This window comes from Exophiala mesophila (assembly GCF_000836275.1).
Source record: "Exophiala mesophila strain CBS 40295 unplaced genomic scaffold supercont1.5, whole genome shotgun sequence".
Taxonomy (NCBI): Eukaryota; Fungi; Ascomycota; class Eurotiomycetes; order Chaetothyriales; family Herpotrichiellaceae; genus Exophiala; species Exophiala mesophila.
Window position 1 is genome coordinate 1349227 of NW_015622508.1, and position 15238 is coordinate 1364464.

Genomic DNA, 15238 nt, shown 5'->3' on the forward strand with positions numbered 1-15238 from the left:
GCAAGCTGCTCGGGACTTGGTCCAGGTAATTATTCCTCCGTCTTATGCAGCCCAGGCCCGTAGCTACCACTTTTCCCTTGCCTGTCCTTGTTCCTCCTCCTTATTCTCGCACCAAACGCACCATCCCCTGTCACCCGTCCAACTTTCCCTCCAGCCCTCTAAACGCACTTCGCGCACCAACCCTTCAGCCATCGATTCATAATCATCTTCTCGAATCATTCACGACAAGAGCAACAACTCGAAGTTCTGATTCCTAACGCCGCCATCATCTGATGTCCAGGCTGGCCTCCCACCTATCCAATCACCTCTTTGAACGGTGTTGACAGCCTCAGACGCAACCCAAGAAGTCCCCAAGCCTCAAACCAAGCCACAGTCTACCCCGTTGAACTCGACTTCCCAAGCTCATCCACCAAACCATCTCTAAGACCCCTGTGGCCCTCGAGCCGAGGGTCGAGGTTCTACTCCCTCTCTACATATAATTCTACAATCCTAAAACCATCAAAATGCCAGCAGCGTACGCGGTACGAGATGGCGGCGATGCCAAGAGCAAGAAACAATCAATGGCAGACCTCAAACTGCGTCGACTTCAAGAGTTAAATTCACGGCTGAAGGAAGACCTGGAAAGACCGAGAGTGAAAGTTGCTGAAGCTTCTATGAGGTGAGTGCGATACTCTGCGGTTGGCAGGCGCAGCGAGCAGAGACTAATCTAGACCTACAGTCTGATCAACTACTGCAATCAAACGCGAGATTATATGGTTCCCTCAGTTTGGGGGCAAGTCGACAGAAAGGAAGACCCTTATAACCCTCAAAGCGGTGGAAGCGAAGGATGCTGCACTGTCATGTGAAGACCTGCGAGCTTGCCAGCTTCGCAATCCTCCTATTCAACCAAGGCTTCCAGACGAGAGAAGCAGAAGATCAGCTTGGTGCTGACAACAAGCGCCCTAGCTCGAGACCTTGATATATGTTTTCGAAAAAAAGCATCTGGCGCAGATGGCGTTGATAGCGCACGCCGACAGAGGCGATGGCGAGAATGCATGGGAAGGATCACCAGCACTTTGCTTGTGCTTTGTCCAGGAGTGGGGAGCTTGATTCTACGAATTCGATAAGAAATATCGCGATAGGGTACTTTTGATGGATCATGAAAGGCTTGATATCTATACCTTTGTGCGAGACAATCTGAGCATCAACACGATGATCATATTGACAGGATCGTATCCTTTAATGTGTGTTTGCCTCTAACATTGCGCCGATCTCTGGCGCCATCCTGCTGGAACTGAAGCAGATATCCACACACAAGCTCAGAGCTCATCTACAACACCGTTTGCAACTGCTCTGACGCCTTGAAAGCACATGGGTTGCCGCTCGATTTACCGAGGGCATACAGAACTCGGGAGTCGACTGGCCCGGCTGCGAGCGCTACCAGTAAAATTAAAGTATGGCTTCCAGGGGCACCAAGCCCCAGCTTCCCTGGCTAAGGTCGCCCGAGAGATTGCGACTTATGGGCTTCGCTTAGGCATGTCTGGCATCCAACAGAATCAGCACCCGGTGTGTCGGGACCCCTCTTTGCTATTTTTGTCCAAGTTCGGGCCTCTAGCGGCCGCCGAGTCACCACCATGAAGTGCAAGAGAAATCAGCGTGACTTAAGGACCGAGAGAACCACACCGTCGCTTGGTGAGCAAGTAGATAACAAAATAGCCGACAGCATCAGAGGATATGAATCGTTTTAGCACTATTGATTCTACACCCATAGCTAGGTTCCTCGTATGCTTGATTTGATGAAATGCAAGTTTCTAGAAATAATCAATCTCAAAGACCTAAAGTACAAGAATAGCCGTGAGGTGGGTTGGTGGCATTCTGGCGGCGTGTCGATCCTTGGTTCGTGTTGCCTGTAATCAGGACCTGACCACTATACAGTCAATGCCAGTGGTCACTGCTAGGAATTCTCCGTATGGCTGTCGATCATGGCTCGCCAAAAAAGAAAACATCGGATAAGTATTCATTTTTGACTACAGACAACCTTTCTGGGGCCGTGAGTCTGCTGTAGTAGAATACTTCAGAACCGGGCAGACGACACTCAGACGACGGACGCCGCCGCAGTAGCCTGCAGGTGCCAGCCAGAAAAGGTGTCTGCGAGAAATATTTGGCAGCCAGAACGACCACCATTCCATCTTCTCCCACTCCCACGTCTCATTGCTACCAAGCCCATCAAGACTACCGCAGGTCGCTCTGTCATCTTGTTCCTGGAGAAGAGCATTTTAACATCGCCTGATAAACCTCGAAGATGGCTACGGAGGCTTCTTCACAGGTACCGATACCACGTATTGCCATCAGGTTCTGCACACAATGTAAATGGAATCTGAGGGCCGCATATGTAAGCTATTTCCAACTACCCTATGTTCCTAGTCTATCACTGCTTTCGCTTTGTTCCGGGCGGACCGGTTATTAGAATATAGTGGAGGTAATATCACGTTAGGTGAACCATGAAGATGGACGATGAGAATGAAGGCATGGGGCCAACCAGAGTCTGGTATCTACCTCCCTCTTGGTACCAACTGCTACCGTCTCACACCCACCTCTTTGAAATGTCCAGAACCCCCATCAGTAGTAGCATCCACTAACCAGACACTGTCTACCCAGTTCGCACAAGAACTACTTCAAACATTCAGCACCTCGATCGGCGAAGTCGCGCTGATTCCAGTGACTGGAGGTATCTTCACTGTCACAATCACACACGTTGTGCCAACCTCAGAACCAGCTGAATCATCATCCTCTTCTGTCGCTGTGACTGAGACACTGCTGTGGGATCGAAAGGCTGAGGGCGGGTTCCCCGAAACTAAAGAACTGAAGAACAGGGTGAGAAACGTGATTGAACCTGGCCGTGACTTAGGGCATATCGATCGGAGTTTGAAAAAGGGTCACAGTCAGGGCCAGAGCCAGGTCCAGGCTCAACAGGTCGATGCTGAGCCTGCGGAAAGTGAAATAGGCAAGGCCACAGAGACGAGTCCTGCGGTTCATGATAACGACCCGGGTAGAGGGGCGATTGGAGATGCACAGGCGAAATCAGGGAATGGTACTAAATGCGAGGACTGTCCATGAATTATGATGTATATCATCAGGAGATAAAAGCACGGTGTAATTTTCTTCTTTGATAGAGTACAAGATTACGTTTCTTCCGGCGGGTTTAATGAATATATTGCTCTTCCGCAAGGCAGACAATTTTAATAGTGCAATTCTTCCCGTCCTCACTGGTCGACTTTGTCGACTTGAGCGGCGCACGCCTAGAAGAAGGGCTGGCTAGTGTAGGTATATCATGATCTGTTAGATGTACTGTGTAATAATGTAGGTCGTTGCATGCTCTGATCTCCGGAAGCATATCTTCCCATTGATATGTCGACCGAGTGCGCAGCCTGGTCAACATGGCACCCATTCTGGACCCGGAGGGCTGGGGCATATACCATGGTTTATGTTGAGATGAATAGACGATGGCCATGGCGATCAAGTGATGGAATCCGTCAATATGAGCCGAGGCTCAGAGAGATGTAGAATGACATCCTGGTGCTATGGGTGCCAATATTCGCAAAACTTGTGGAGAATGTGCCGAATGGTTGAAACAACAGAGATGGCACGCAGCCAAAGGCGCGACAACACACCAATTTTTTCCGACTGTACTTGGCTAGATCATGATCCAGTCATGCCGCTGCATTCATTTCTTGCTTAGTTTCTTGGTCACATACTTCTTGACGCGCTTATCACTCATGATAAAGCCCGTCACAGCGGCTCCGAGGAATACATTGGCCGCGGCAGCACCACTCCCATCAGTGGCATGGTTCTGGCTGCTTGTAGCCTTAGATGATGAGCCCGGACCTGTTGCAAAGCCAAGTTCTCTGTAGACCGGTTGGGACCCAACCGAAGATGTCGTTGACGAAGTACTAGCAACATCAGATTTTGTGAGGGCTGCTTGATCCTCCTTCTCCCGAGCCAGCAATTCCCTCTCTTTCTTCCGTTCTTCTTCCATATCGACCCATTCATCAATAACATGCTGTTCAGGGAACATGCGGCGTTGAAAAGCAATCCAGATTGGCACGAGCAATCGATGTAGCTTTTCCTCCTCCTTCTTGGCTTCAGCGTCGAGTTTCTTGGTCCGTCCTGTCCAGTTTGCCTTGATCCGGCCAGACGAATGTGCGGCAGATGTCCGACACCATGGGTGAGCGAAACGTGACCCTAGAAAGACGGTTGTACATTCTCGATATGCTTCTCTAGTTCCGGGTTCCAATAAGGTGATGACCGCGGATTGCTCGCGAAATGTCTTTAGATCGTAGAAGAAGTCAGAATGTGAGGACTTATTGATCAAAAGGGCATCGAAGAACCGTGAATAGCAAGTTGGGGATTCGTTCAGTGATTGGATATATTCTAAATGAGTGTCAGAGATGGTGAGTTCTGGTTCCGGGTCGATTTGGAGTTGCGTCTGCCTCTCAGCGGTAGAGGTAGGCATGGTGTAGATGACAAAGTAATCGTACCATGTACGTAGAGTTTGGATAAGTCAACGTAAATGGATCACCAAGAATGCGTTGGAGAATTGCTGATCATTTGATATCCATCACCTTATCGTTGACGTCTCTCTGTTGGTGAGTCGTCTGCCAGTCACGTGTGCAGTGTTGGCACACCGGCCAGCTTGCAAGAACCAGCGAACCTTACAAGGCTGATGAGAAGACGGCCTTTAGATTAGCATCATGGACGAAGAGACAAGTCATCGACGAGAGAGAAGCAGAGTTGTCGTCGTGGGCGTAAAATTGACGCGTCGAGGCCAAGGCTTGAGATCAGCCTCGTCGCCCAGAATTCTCGCCAGTCATTGGTCACACAGACATCTACAAACCTTGACATCGAAAGGAGGACTTTTGTGAGGGCCTCGAACTGTGCTCCAGAATCCCCATGATTTCCCTAACTGGAAAGAAATGATCCAGCATGACTACTTCTGGATGAGACAGTTTGGGAAATGTTTGTAAAAGCACAGATTTAGGAAACGATCAAGTTGGCAGGGGTTTGCTACGAGGCGGTGGGTGATGGGTTATTCGTATCGACTTCCGGACCTGCGTAGGCGATGATTTTGAAGCTGCAGGGTTACCAGCTGGAAGCCACGAGGGTCCGGTGAACATGCAGGTATACAGTAATAGGAGACGATGATCTTTCTGATCCTGACGCGTCGCGCTTACAGGCAACACAGCAGACGGCATGAAGGAATATGCGGTGAGAAAGGGAGGAGGTCATGCGGAAGTCCACTGAGGAGGGGAAGGTGGGCTCTAGGCATGACCGCAGCTGGGAAGATTGATGAAACACATAAAACAGAAACCATGTCGGTCGATCACTGGAGTTTGGTCCCGTGCTTTATTACTGTCATCCCGTGTGAGACAACACGCAAGATTTGATAAACATGCCGAATTGGCGGTGAACTCGAAGTGTAGAGCAATGTGGAGGGTCTGAGATCACGCGTGCGCTCTCTTTTGGCAGGCTTCATGACTACGCAAAGGCACGAAACCATGGCGGAATGGATGATCCAAGTAAATCCAGAACCTAAAAGGGGATAACTGTTTATTATTGAGCCCTGCAGTAGATGGTTGAGGGTGTGTTGCAGTGAAAGGTGACAGTTTGACAGCTAAAGTCTGGCATACTATGGCACAGGTGCTGCGATACCCCATAACACCCCATCTCCAAATATCATAATTGTGGTGTTCAGTGGATGCTCTGGAATACGCCATGGGCTGGGCGTCGTCGATGTGGGTTCATCCCGCAGCCCGTAGCTAAAGAGGTTGGTCGATGATATTTAGTAATATGTTAAGTCAGGAATGTACTTTACATGTGATGAAACACAGTTGACTGGAGCGCTTGATGATCTGGTCCTGGATCGGCGCTGGGTTTTGCGTCGTCACAGGATAGGAAGGAGGGACTGGAGTAAGTACTCCGTAGTGTGGACTTTCCAGTGGCCGCAACTGTCCGGCGGCGCCGATGTGCTCTTGCCTCCTACCTGAGAGCTGCAACCCTGGGCCTACAGCCTGTAGCCGGTGAGCTTGCAGGGTGTAGGCACAAGTCCATAGGCAGAGTCCGCTGGTGTCTTTAGGTGGACCGGGTCGGTGTATGCGGGCAGTAGCTCCTAACATGGCGTGGGGTAGAAGGTGCGTTGGAGATTGGTGCACCAAACTTGCATGAGCCTCGGCCAGGCGCACTTTGTGATTGGTTCTTTATAAATCCCTCATACAAGAAGCAGTGTCCACCGCGGAGCTGGTACTCCATCTTCGACTGCGGCTCGCCACAAGCAGTTTAATCACATCGGCGGCGTCCAGATTGCCTGCAGCTTTGGTCGCTTAGCTCGCCCTTGGGTATCCCAAACGAGAAAGCAACCGACCTCCATCCTCAGTTCTCCATATCAACGATGCGAGGAGCTCTAGGCCTAGCATGAACTTGGGTCGTTGGCAACACGCAGACTGAACAATAGTAATAGGAATAGCTACGGAGAAGTGCATATGATAACACTAGCTTGCTGTGAGCTCCCTTGAGCGTGGAGAAGGCCACAGTCAATCAGAAGACCGTCAATGGACATCGAATTCATTGTGCGTTGGAGACTTTTCGAACTCTCCTCAGCTGAGACCCGAGGAGAACGAGGACCCATGGCACTGGGTTTCTAGATCTTGTCTACTAGGGATCCATCCAGCAGCACAGACACGCAAGTGTCAAGTTCCAGGAAATCATCATGAAACGTGGGCGTCAATCTTGATCTGCTCTACTCCGTACGCACAAACGCTCAGTGCGGTGGTCCAAGCTCTATGCAGAGTCCACCCGATGTAGTCAACCCTAGCGCGCAAACACATCCTTCAGATGTGATGCGTGCCCAGGCTTGAGAGTTCAGCTCGCTGGTCATTATTATTGGATGCTGCCAGAACTGTTGCAGAAATACAGGACCCAGGGAAGAGACAACATTCACGGTTTGTTTAGGTTTGAAGATACCCACAGTGGGCCTGGATCAGGAGGAGCGAGGAACGTCAGCGGGTCAGCACCTTCATCCTAGTCTGTTTGGACGCAATGTACCGTTGTGCTCACCACAACGTCGAATCCATGTTCGCTTTCCACCCTCAGGAATCGCTCTTATTCGGTTGCGTTTTCGCGTGCAAGCGGTCTAAAGGCACGAGATGACATGACTTGTGGGCAGGTGACGACCCGCGCGGGCCGTCAGGCACACGATGACAATAATGATTTCACTGCAGCGATGACGGTGTTGATACGAGCATCTCGCATTCATACTCAGCCCATATGCATTCGTTCCTCAGTGTTTCGTTTACCGTTGACCAAAGAAAGCCATCTCGGTATTAGCTGCAGGTGGTCGAGAAAGAGTTGTCACATCGATAACTTGTTCTATGACGTTCCCAGTGACAACAGGGTCCATGTCAGCTGACATTTAATTGCAGCATTATGACAGACATCTAGTCCCTGGCTGTGTAACCATGACTCGAATTGAGGGCAACAAGGTCAAGTTATGCCAATTGTGTGTGTAACCCATGACTGGAAGACCGCGGTGCTCAAGTGATCCAGGGCTAGAGGTCGTTTGGATGTCATTCTTGTCATTCTTGTCATGGCGTGCGCTTGCTCGGTGTCAATTGCTCGAAATCTGGGGTATTCTTGTGCGCACTCAGTCTCCTTGTCCTTTGTGACACAGAACCTCAAATATGACAGGGATATCCACTTGAAGGCAGCAATATCAGTATGTAAAATACATTAGTACATCTCCCAGACTTAAGGTATCCTGCGAAGATAAGAGGGTACCCCCTCTGCTGTGAGAATGAAGGCACCGGAGGGTTTCAAGGAAGCGATTCAAATCAAACCTTTGCCGACGAATACTTAGGTGGAGCCAGCATTGAGTGGCCATATCGACGCCATCCCCTCCCCAAGAACTTGGCCCATAAGCGACCAAAGTGAACTGCGAGGGTTGTTTCGGTATGCAATTGGCATCTGCCTATAGAAACACCTTGGACAGGGAAGGCGGGTCAATACGGAAGCCAAGGGTAACAGAGTCGCGGATTGTCCTGAGCATCGAAATGCCTGGACAACGCGATGAAATGACATAATAAGCCACCTAAATGGGAAGGATTATTGCGTAATGGACGCAGGAAAACTTGGACTGACCAGTCATAAATCTGTAAAAAAAACTTGGAGTTGACCTCTCCGCAAAAAGTTGGAGTTGTGTTTGTATTGGGCGTTGCTCCTCGATTGAGTTGACACCCGGGTGGTTGCACAGGGTACTCCCAAGTTACGAAATGTTGTTGGGAAAATCACGATGATCTCACAACGTGGCGGCCCAGGGCAAGGGAGGCCATATTAAGTGGGTTACGTGTTACTATTCGTATACATGTTGAGATCGGCATGAATTCTTGCTTGTCACAACTCAGAAATTACCACGGCAGGCGTGGGTACTTCTCCATCAGACACACTCACGGACTCCGGGCACCTAATTAATCACCCACAAGTTCTTCCTTCCGAGTCGTCGAAACACGTCATGATGGCATCTGTTCTCTCGATTCCACCATCTGATAGCGTTTTCCCGTGCGCATTGGTAGTAAGTCTTGGGCAACAGCCGTTGGTGAGTCTTGTAGATGGCGACGAGACTATAGACACACCGTCCAGTTCTTTAGCAGAGTCGTACCTATCCACTGATATGTCCATGTCAAACTTCAGAAGTACACGCGCATGAACGCAGGTTGAGTTCCAATAGTTCCCTAGACGAGTTTGGCCGCCAATAGCGCACAACCGGCTTGCTGCAGCCCTTACGGAGCTGCGTAGGGATCTAACCTCTATGCAGCTACCAAGAGGAGATTCTGTGAATTAGAAATGCTCTTTGACTCTCAACACGCAATGCCGTGTCTGACAACCGCCATAGCCACAGTGCTAATAAATCAAAGACTCAAGGCCGAACCAGCTTGCCGTGCTGCCGTGCCTGCGTATGACGATGAAGATACTACTGTAGAAGAGCACCTGAGCCTGTGCTCCAAAATTATCAACATTTGGCACCGAGAAATCGAATACGAGTCAGCCGGTTTTTGGCAATGTTCTAAGGGCCGGCAATTGTTGAAGGGTACCGACCGCGATCGACGGGCGAAAAACCCTGTAAATGTCAGGTCCAGGTGGCATAAGACTCTGGCGGTCATTTACAGGGCATAAAAGCCAAACCTACCTACCGAGCCACCGTGTGCCACCGTGCCCCCGTGCTGTGCAATGCTCCCTACGCTTAGGCTACAGGGTTTATTGCTGGAAGCCCAGAGTCCAACTCGACTACCAAATTAGCCTTCCCACGAATTGAATCGAGTTCATGTTGGGCCAGTCCCATCACGGCCAGTGGCGACTCCTGCTTCTGCCAGTCTGCCACCCACTGGCATCTTCTGTGTGATCACAAATCTCCCCCAACCCTAAACAGATTCTTGCACTGGCCGCATTTTCCCTCACGCTTCCGCTCTCCCACTCTTGAAGCTTGTCACGCCGCCCCTCAGAAGTCCACTCACTCCAAGCCCCCAAGCAGGACGAGCACCCACCCTCTTCACCGAAGCCCCCTCTCAACTCAGGACTTCGATATGTCATCCAGGTTGCAACCTGAGTGACTTGCCCTCGGCCCTCACAACTTTGAACCCACCCTGGCCCTTCTTCGCCTAACCTCTTCCCCTCCCACCAACAAACACTTCCCACTCGACACACACACACAAATTGCCTGCATAACCACCGCCTGCACCCGCTTTCGCCCTTCGCCTACCGCTTTCTTCCTATTACCACCTCACTTTTCTTCCTTCTACCCTTCTTCCCTTCTTCCATTCCACTCACTCTCAATCGCGTAAGCAGATTGCAGAGCCAGCACATTCTATCTGCCGACTGTTTGCCATCTTGACAACCTGCTTGGACTTCTAATACTCTCCCGACTGCGAGTCTTTCACATCGCTCAAACCCTCCCAACGCCACACTACTACGCGCGCTTCTGCCAGACCACCACTGCAGCTTCCTATTCTCCTTCTCACCTGAGCATCTGTTCTCAACCTTCAAGCACCCAATCATGTCTAGATACCTATTATAACATATCTGGGCCGATTCTGGGCCGGAACCCCCTAACTACCATAATCCCCTCAACTCAAGGGTGTAACTGCAGTTACTTCCCAACCGCACCACCTTAATCTCGGATCTGGTCAATATACATCTGGCAAGAACTGAGATATTGATCCATTCCCTGATCGTCTCTTTGCCTCGTTCGAGCTTCTCTCAGCGTACATGGCTCATCACCAGAAACATCCGAACGACACCCAACGTACGGACAGCACAATGCAGAGCCTATTCAAGATGTTCAACCTCTCCAATACTCCCACCGTTCCCCTCGACGAGGATGAACTCAGTGCCGAAGCCGACGAACCCCCAGACGATCAGATCTCCCCCTTGACCAATATCTCAAACGCTACGAAAAACCCCATGTATAGCAAAAGCATGGCTCCATCCCGACCGAATCCTCGCAGAGAATCTCTGTTGACCCGCGCTATCATGGCCGAGTCAAGACCGGAAGAGTCTGTACACCCCTCCCGCGGTCTCTCAACAACCTCCTCCCACAGCACCGCCAGTATGGCATCTACTGCGGAACTGACGAGCGACGGAGATGTCACGAGCCAGTCCCGTTCAGCAACCCCAAGCCCTCCGCCCCCTCCTGGTCGATTCCACAACCTCTTGAACATGAAGAAACTAGACACTCGCTCCTCAAAGGTTCTCATCGCCCCTGTCACAAAAGACGACAAGCCTGCTGTAGCAGATGTCGGCGAGGCCGCAATTGAGAAGACCCTGGGACGAAAGCGATGTATCATGTTTGCCTGCGGTGGTACAGACTCTGAACATAGCAAAGAAAACTTGGCATCCAAACCCAAACCTCCCGAACCCGAACCCGAACCGCCAAAACGGAAATGTGCTTTGACATTTGCCTGCCCCACACGAACTTCCTCATCCCAACGCGTCAAAAGCCCTGGCATGAAGCCCGCGAATAAGACCAAATCCAACCGGGCCCCCTCGCCTGTGCCCATGTCACATCCAAAGTCCAGCCAAGAATCTGTTGACCTTTCAGGTCGTTCAGCTGACACCGCAGTGGCTGTCCCAACACACAAGTCTGGCCATCATTCACCTCACCTTTCCTTTCACGAGTTTGGCAGTTCCCACGACGAGACTGATGCTTGGGTTGATCGACCTTCCACACACCGACAAAAGCTCACTCTTGACGATTGCATGAAGAAAGAAAATCACATCCGTCAACTTGGGAGAGATGCAGAAGAGGAAGCGGAAGAGGAAGAGCGCGAACAGGAGGAGCTCGACCTCGAGAACGACAACTACAATGACGATGATTTTGCTCCGTCGGAAGAAGGCTCAGATGATGGAAACGAGTCCGACGACGAAGGAGGATTTGCCAGCTCTGACGATGACAGTGACGGCGGATCCGAGTATCAGTTCTGGGCTCCGTCAACGACCACTGCCGCAACAAGTACCGATCATCTTCCCCTCAGCCATTTCAGTTCTCGTCAACGTTCCCAAGCCAGTTCCCTCGAGTCTTTGCCCAACCTCAGCAGCCCTAAGATGCACTCCATGGTGAGACCTCCTCATCTGCATGGACAACGTCGTCATTCTTCGTCCAAGGCGATACGTATGAGACCTGGAACTCCTGAGCTTCCCGACAGCACGGATTTTGTCTGTGGAACTCTGGACGAGGATCGACCCCTAGAGGCCGCTTACATCTCCTGCCGAGAACAGAGGAAGCGCTTGAAGCATATTCCAATTCCTCAAGATATCGATCCAAGCTTCCCTACCACCGACCCTGACGATAACGAAGAGGACGAAGACATGATCCAAGAGTCTCAATTCAGTTCTGAAGGGCCTCGCTGGCTAGCTGAGCAGTTCCGTGAGTTTGACGAAGAAACTCGAGGTCGTCGTGGCTCGCCTGCGATGCATTCCAACTCGCCCCCTTCGTCGACTCCATCGCTTCGCTTTGCTCATATGCCAAAGCCGACAGAACCTCGTCGAGGCTTGCATCGTTCGCCCCCACCAAGAAGACTGTTTGGTCATTCTCCGGCCCGTCTTCGATCACCTCCGCCAGCTCGTCTTCGATCTCCCAGAGGATCGCCCACTGGTGTCAATTTCAACATCCCCAATAGACTTGGGAATCGCGGCCTTGGGCAACGTCCGAACATGGAGCGAACTGCGTCACTTCCTGACACACCCAACCCTTTCTTCCGCAATTTCAAGATTGGAAGTCCATCAATCTCCAACATTGCCTCGGGAGCCGTCACACCATCCACGGAGGAGCCTCCACGGAGTGACTTGCATGTCAGAGGACCTGTCGACATTGTCATTGGTCTAGAGAAGAAACGACAAAAGCGCAAAGAAAAATTCTGGCGTCAGCATTGTCGCAAGGTTGCACGAGAGCAGGCTGGTCGTCGCCCGGCACCTGGACGTGGCGCGGAAAGAATGAAAGAACTTGGTTTGGAGTGTGCCGAACGAAACAAAGGCTACGGCCTTGGTCCCCAGACTCAATTGGTCCTCTCACTTTGAGATGCCAATCACATTTACGTCGTTTTGACGATTCAGTTCTACCACAGATTGTTCTCGTTTCAGTCTGTGCCCCAGTTTCTATCATGACCAAGTTGCGAGCAACTGGCCATGTTGACCAACCAGTATCACGAACTCTTACGATGACTTGGCTTATCTATGGTGATGGTGTCTGAAGCGGACACTTTGTCACCCTGTTTTTTGGCCAGAGCGCGTGGTGTTGTCCCTTTGTATTCAGAGCATAGCGATGGCGTTATTCAACAATTTAGCATCGCAGGCCATCAGCATGGTCTTTGAATAGTATAGTTAAAGTCGAGCAGTACTCGAATGAATATATCACGTTATATTTGATACTAGTCCTCACTCTTTCTCATACCAGCTGAAATCTTTCAGTTCACATGTTTCAGTAGACAGATTCCACCCCTCTGTCGTATCGTCTGGACAGTTTCTTGACATCTGGAGCCATAATTGCTTTCCTTCCAAAACTCGAGCAGCATGACTAATCACGTGATGATTCTGATCACGTGTATACTCTTGGCATAAATCACAGCCCATCACGTGTTGACGACTCATAGTCAGGCCAGACTCGAGTGATGAGTGCCTTTGTCTGAGTGCATCTCTTGCCCTTGTTTGCCCTGGCACACCAAGTTGTCAACCACTCACCGGCGTCGAGATCTGGCCTTCACGGTTGAACCGTCAACTCTAATAACCTTTCAACATTTCCGAAACCCTTTGGCTTCCAACTTTCTCACGGCCTTTGATCTTTCTTCTTCCCACTCAACGCAAACAGCAGACTAAAAAGTAGCCAACAACCTACACACGTCCTCCCCAACATGTGGATCATCAATTGGTGTAAGCGACCCTCTCTTCCACTCTTGGTTCGAACGCTGTGGCAATGAAGACAGTTTCACTGACAACCCTTCTCCTCCAGTCTATGATGTTCTTGCATCACTCGGTCTCCTCAATAAACATGCCAAACTTCTCTTCCTCGGTCTGGATAACGCAGGAAAAACAACTCTGTTGCACATGTTGAAGGTGGGTGATAACCTCTATGGCCACGAGACCGCGAAGTGCAATAAGACATTATGTACAATGCATGAAGGAGGAAGAGACCGGACTGTGGTAATCCAATTGTGAACATGTACTGACAGCAATATGAACAGAACGATCGAGTTGCTATCCTGCAACCCACCTTACATCCTAGTAGGGCTCCCACTTCCCTCGGCTTCCTTGAGGTCTAGTAGGCTGATGAGATACCACAGCATCTGAAGAGCTCGCTATTGGAAACAACAGATTTACAACGTTCGATTTGGGTGGTCACCAGCAAGGTTAGTATCGCTTTTAGCAAGATCTCTGAAGAGGCCGATCAAATACAAGTCAACTAACACCGAAACACAGCCCGCCGACTCTGGCGTGATTATTTCCCCGAAGTCTCCGGCATCGTGTTCCTGGTTGACGCAAAGGACCACGAGCGACTCCCAGAATCGAAGGCGGAGTTGGATGCATTGCTAGCAATGGAAGATTTGGCCAAGACACCTTTCCTCATCCTCGGCAACAAGATCGATCATCCCGATGCCGTTTCCGAAGACGAACTGCGACACCAATTGGGATTGTACCAGACGACGGGCAAGGGTAAAGTCCCATTGGAGGGTATCAGACCGATCGAGGTGTTTATGTGCAGTGTGGTCATGAGACAAGGTAGGTGAACTTGATTAATTCGCCGAGATCTTATCCACTACGCGACAACATGCTAATTTGAGATCTTTCTATACAGGATACGGCGAGGGTATCAGGTGGCTGTCACAATACGTCTAAGCATCAATCGAGCAATTCCCTCGAGCAACTCCCTTGCAAGCAACCTACTTAACCATATGCCATGAATGAGCTCCAGTCCATCACGTTGCATCTGCAAGAATCTGCACTTTCCCAGACATATAATTCTTGCCCCACACAGAGAAGAATTTTGTTCTGCATATTACACCATGCCTCACAGCTCCCCATCCCCCTTACTTCCTCCACCCACCCCCACCCCCAAACCCATACACCGGGCCCTGTCTAGAACACAATCCCTTCCAAACTTTGACCCAGAATAAGAGTTCAAGCAAGCAGGCGATGGCAGTGCCCGATGGCGATGACGACGACATCGCCATCGTCATCGTCCTGTTCCTCAAACAGTCCATATCATCAAGCAATGAGGATCGATGACGCTTGAGGACTCATGACATGAGCCATAGAATCTGTATGCTACTTAGAGCCTTTGTTTTCTCTCCAGTCTTCCCACAATGGGCTCCTGGACTGTCCTGTGATGCACGCAATCAATGTTGCAGTTTGAGTCCGTTGTGTCAAGAATTCATTATGCTCCAAGTGTTATCTGTCCGTCCATTTTTGTTTGATCTCCGTGTCTGCCTTGTTATCAAGCCATCGTTCTAATAGTCTTCTACGGAAACATCATTTTCCGATATCGAGACCCGGTCACTCGACTGTTCCCTCTGCATGGTTCTCTCAAGACCCAACAGTGAATGATATCAACTTGTACTTTCCACCTGGATTGATCTCCCCAAGATTACTACTTAGAGTGCTGCAGTAGCCATGCTACATACTTGATTGATGCTCTTCAATTAAACCCCGTCCTGCTCGTTAACTT

At 50.4% G+C, this 15238-nt stretch overlaps 5 protein-coding genes across 6 annotated transcripts; 4 read left to right on the forward strand and 1 right to left on the reverse strand.

Annotated features, from left to right (window-relative positions):
• The first annotated feature begins 67 nt into the window (after positions 1-67).
• On the forward strand, positions 68-1762 carry PV10_07240 (uncharacterized protein). Its single transcript, XM_016372114.1, has 2 exons — positions 68-658; positions 719-1762. The coding sequence occupies exons 1-2, from the start codon at positions 504-506 to the stop codon at positions 843-845; spliced, it is 282 nt and encodes a 93-aa protein (XP_016221446.1). The 5' UTR covers positions 68-503; the 3' UTR covers positions 846-1762.
• Positions 1763-2165: 403 nt separating this feature from the next.
• PV10_07241 (uncharacterized protein) lies at positions 2166-3188 on the forward strand. The gene is made up of 2 exons (XM_016372115.1): positions 2166-2371; positions 2638-3188. Exons 1-2 carry the CDS (start codon positions 2282-2284, stop codon positions 3094-3096), a joined length of 549 nt encoding a protein of 182 aa, XP_016221447.1. The 5' UTR covers positions 2166-2281; the 3' UTR covers positions 3097-3188.
• A 230-nt stretch (positions 3189-3418) lies between these two features.
• On the reverse strand, positions 3419-4747 carry PV10_07242 (uncharacterized protein). Its single transcript, XM_016372116.1, has one exon. The coding sequence runs from the start codon at positions 4490-4492 to the stop codon at positions 3704-3706; it is 789 nt and encodes a 262-aa protein (XP_016221448.1). The 5' UTR covers positions 4493-4747; the 3' UTR covers positions 3419-3703.
• Positions 4748-9404: 4657 nt separating this feature from the next.
• PV10_07243 (uncharacterized protein) lies at positions 9405-12947 on the forward strand. Its single transcript, XM_016372117.1, has one exon. It carries the CDS (start codon positions 10291-10293, stop codon positions 12595-12597), a length of 2307 nt encoding a protein of 768 aa, XP_016221449.1. The 5' UTR covers positions 9405-10290; the 3' UTR covers positions 12598-12947.
• Positions 12948-13211: 264 nt separating this feature from the next.
• Positions 13212-15012, forward strand: PV10_07244. 2 transcript variants are annotated; one of them, XM_016372118.1, is made up of 6 exons: positions 13212-13446; positions 13526-13629; positions 13758-13797; positions 13857-13922; positions 13993-14292; positions 14369-15012. In XM_016372118.1, exons 1-6 carry the CDS (start codon positions 13428-13430, stop codon positions 14407-14409), a joined length of 570 nt encoding a protein of 189 aa, XP_016221450.1. In that variant the 5' UTR covers positions 13212-13427; the 3' UTR covers positions 14410-15012. The 2 variants fall into 2 exon arrangements, with proteins under 2 accessions (XP_016221450.1, XP_016221451.1); XM_016372119.1 differs by having other exon boundaries at positions 13212-13629.
• The last annotated feature ends 226 nt before the right edge of the window (positions 15013-15238 follow it).

Coding starts and splice junctions, on each gene's coding strand:
- PV10_07240 (XM_016372114.1), top strand. CDS start 504: ATGCCAGCAGCGTACGCGGTACGAGATGGCGGCGATGCCAAGAGCAAG. Junction 659..718: donor GTTGCTGAAGCTTCTATGAG/GTGAGTGCGATA, acceptor CTAGACCTACAG/TCTGATCAACTACTGCAATC.
- PV10_07241 (XM_016372115.1), top strand. CDS start 2,282: ATGGCTACGGAGGCTTCTTCACAGGTACCGATACCACGTATTGCCATC. Junction 2,372..2,637: donor GGAATCTGAGGGCCGCATAT/GTAAGCTATTTC, acceptor CTGTCTACCCAG/TTCGCACAAGAACTACTTCA.
- PV10_07242 (XM_016372116.1), bottom strand. CDS start 4,492: ATGCCTACCTCTACCGCTGAGAGGCAGACGCAACTCCAAATCGACCCG.
- PV10_07243 (XM_016372117.1), top strand. CDS start 10,291: ATGGCTCATCACCAGAAACATCCGAACGACACCCAACGTACGGACAGC.
- PV10_07244 (XM_016372118.1), top strand. Junction 13,798..13,856: donor GCAACCCACCTTACATCCTA/GTAGGGCTCCCA, acceptor GAGATACCACAG/CATCTGAAGAGCTCGCTATT. Junction 13,923..13,992: donor TTTGGGTGGTCACCAGCAAG/GTTAGTATCGCT, acceptor ACCGAAACACAG/CCCGCCGACTCTGGCGTGAT.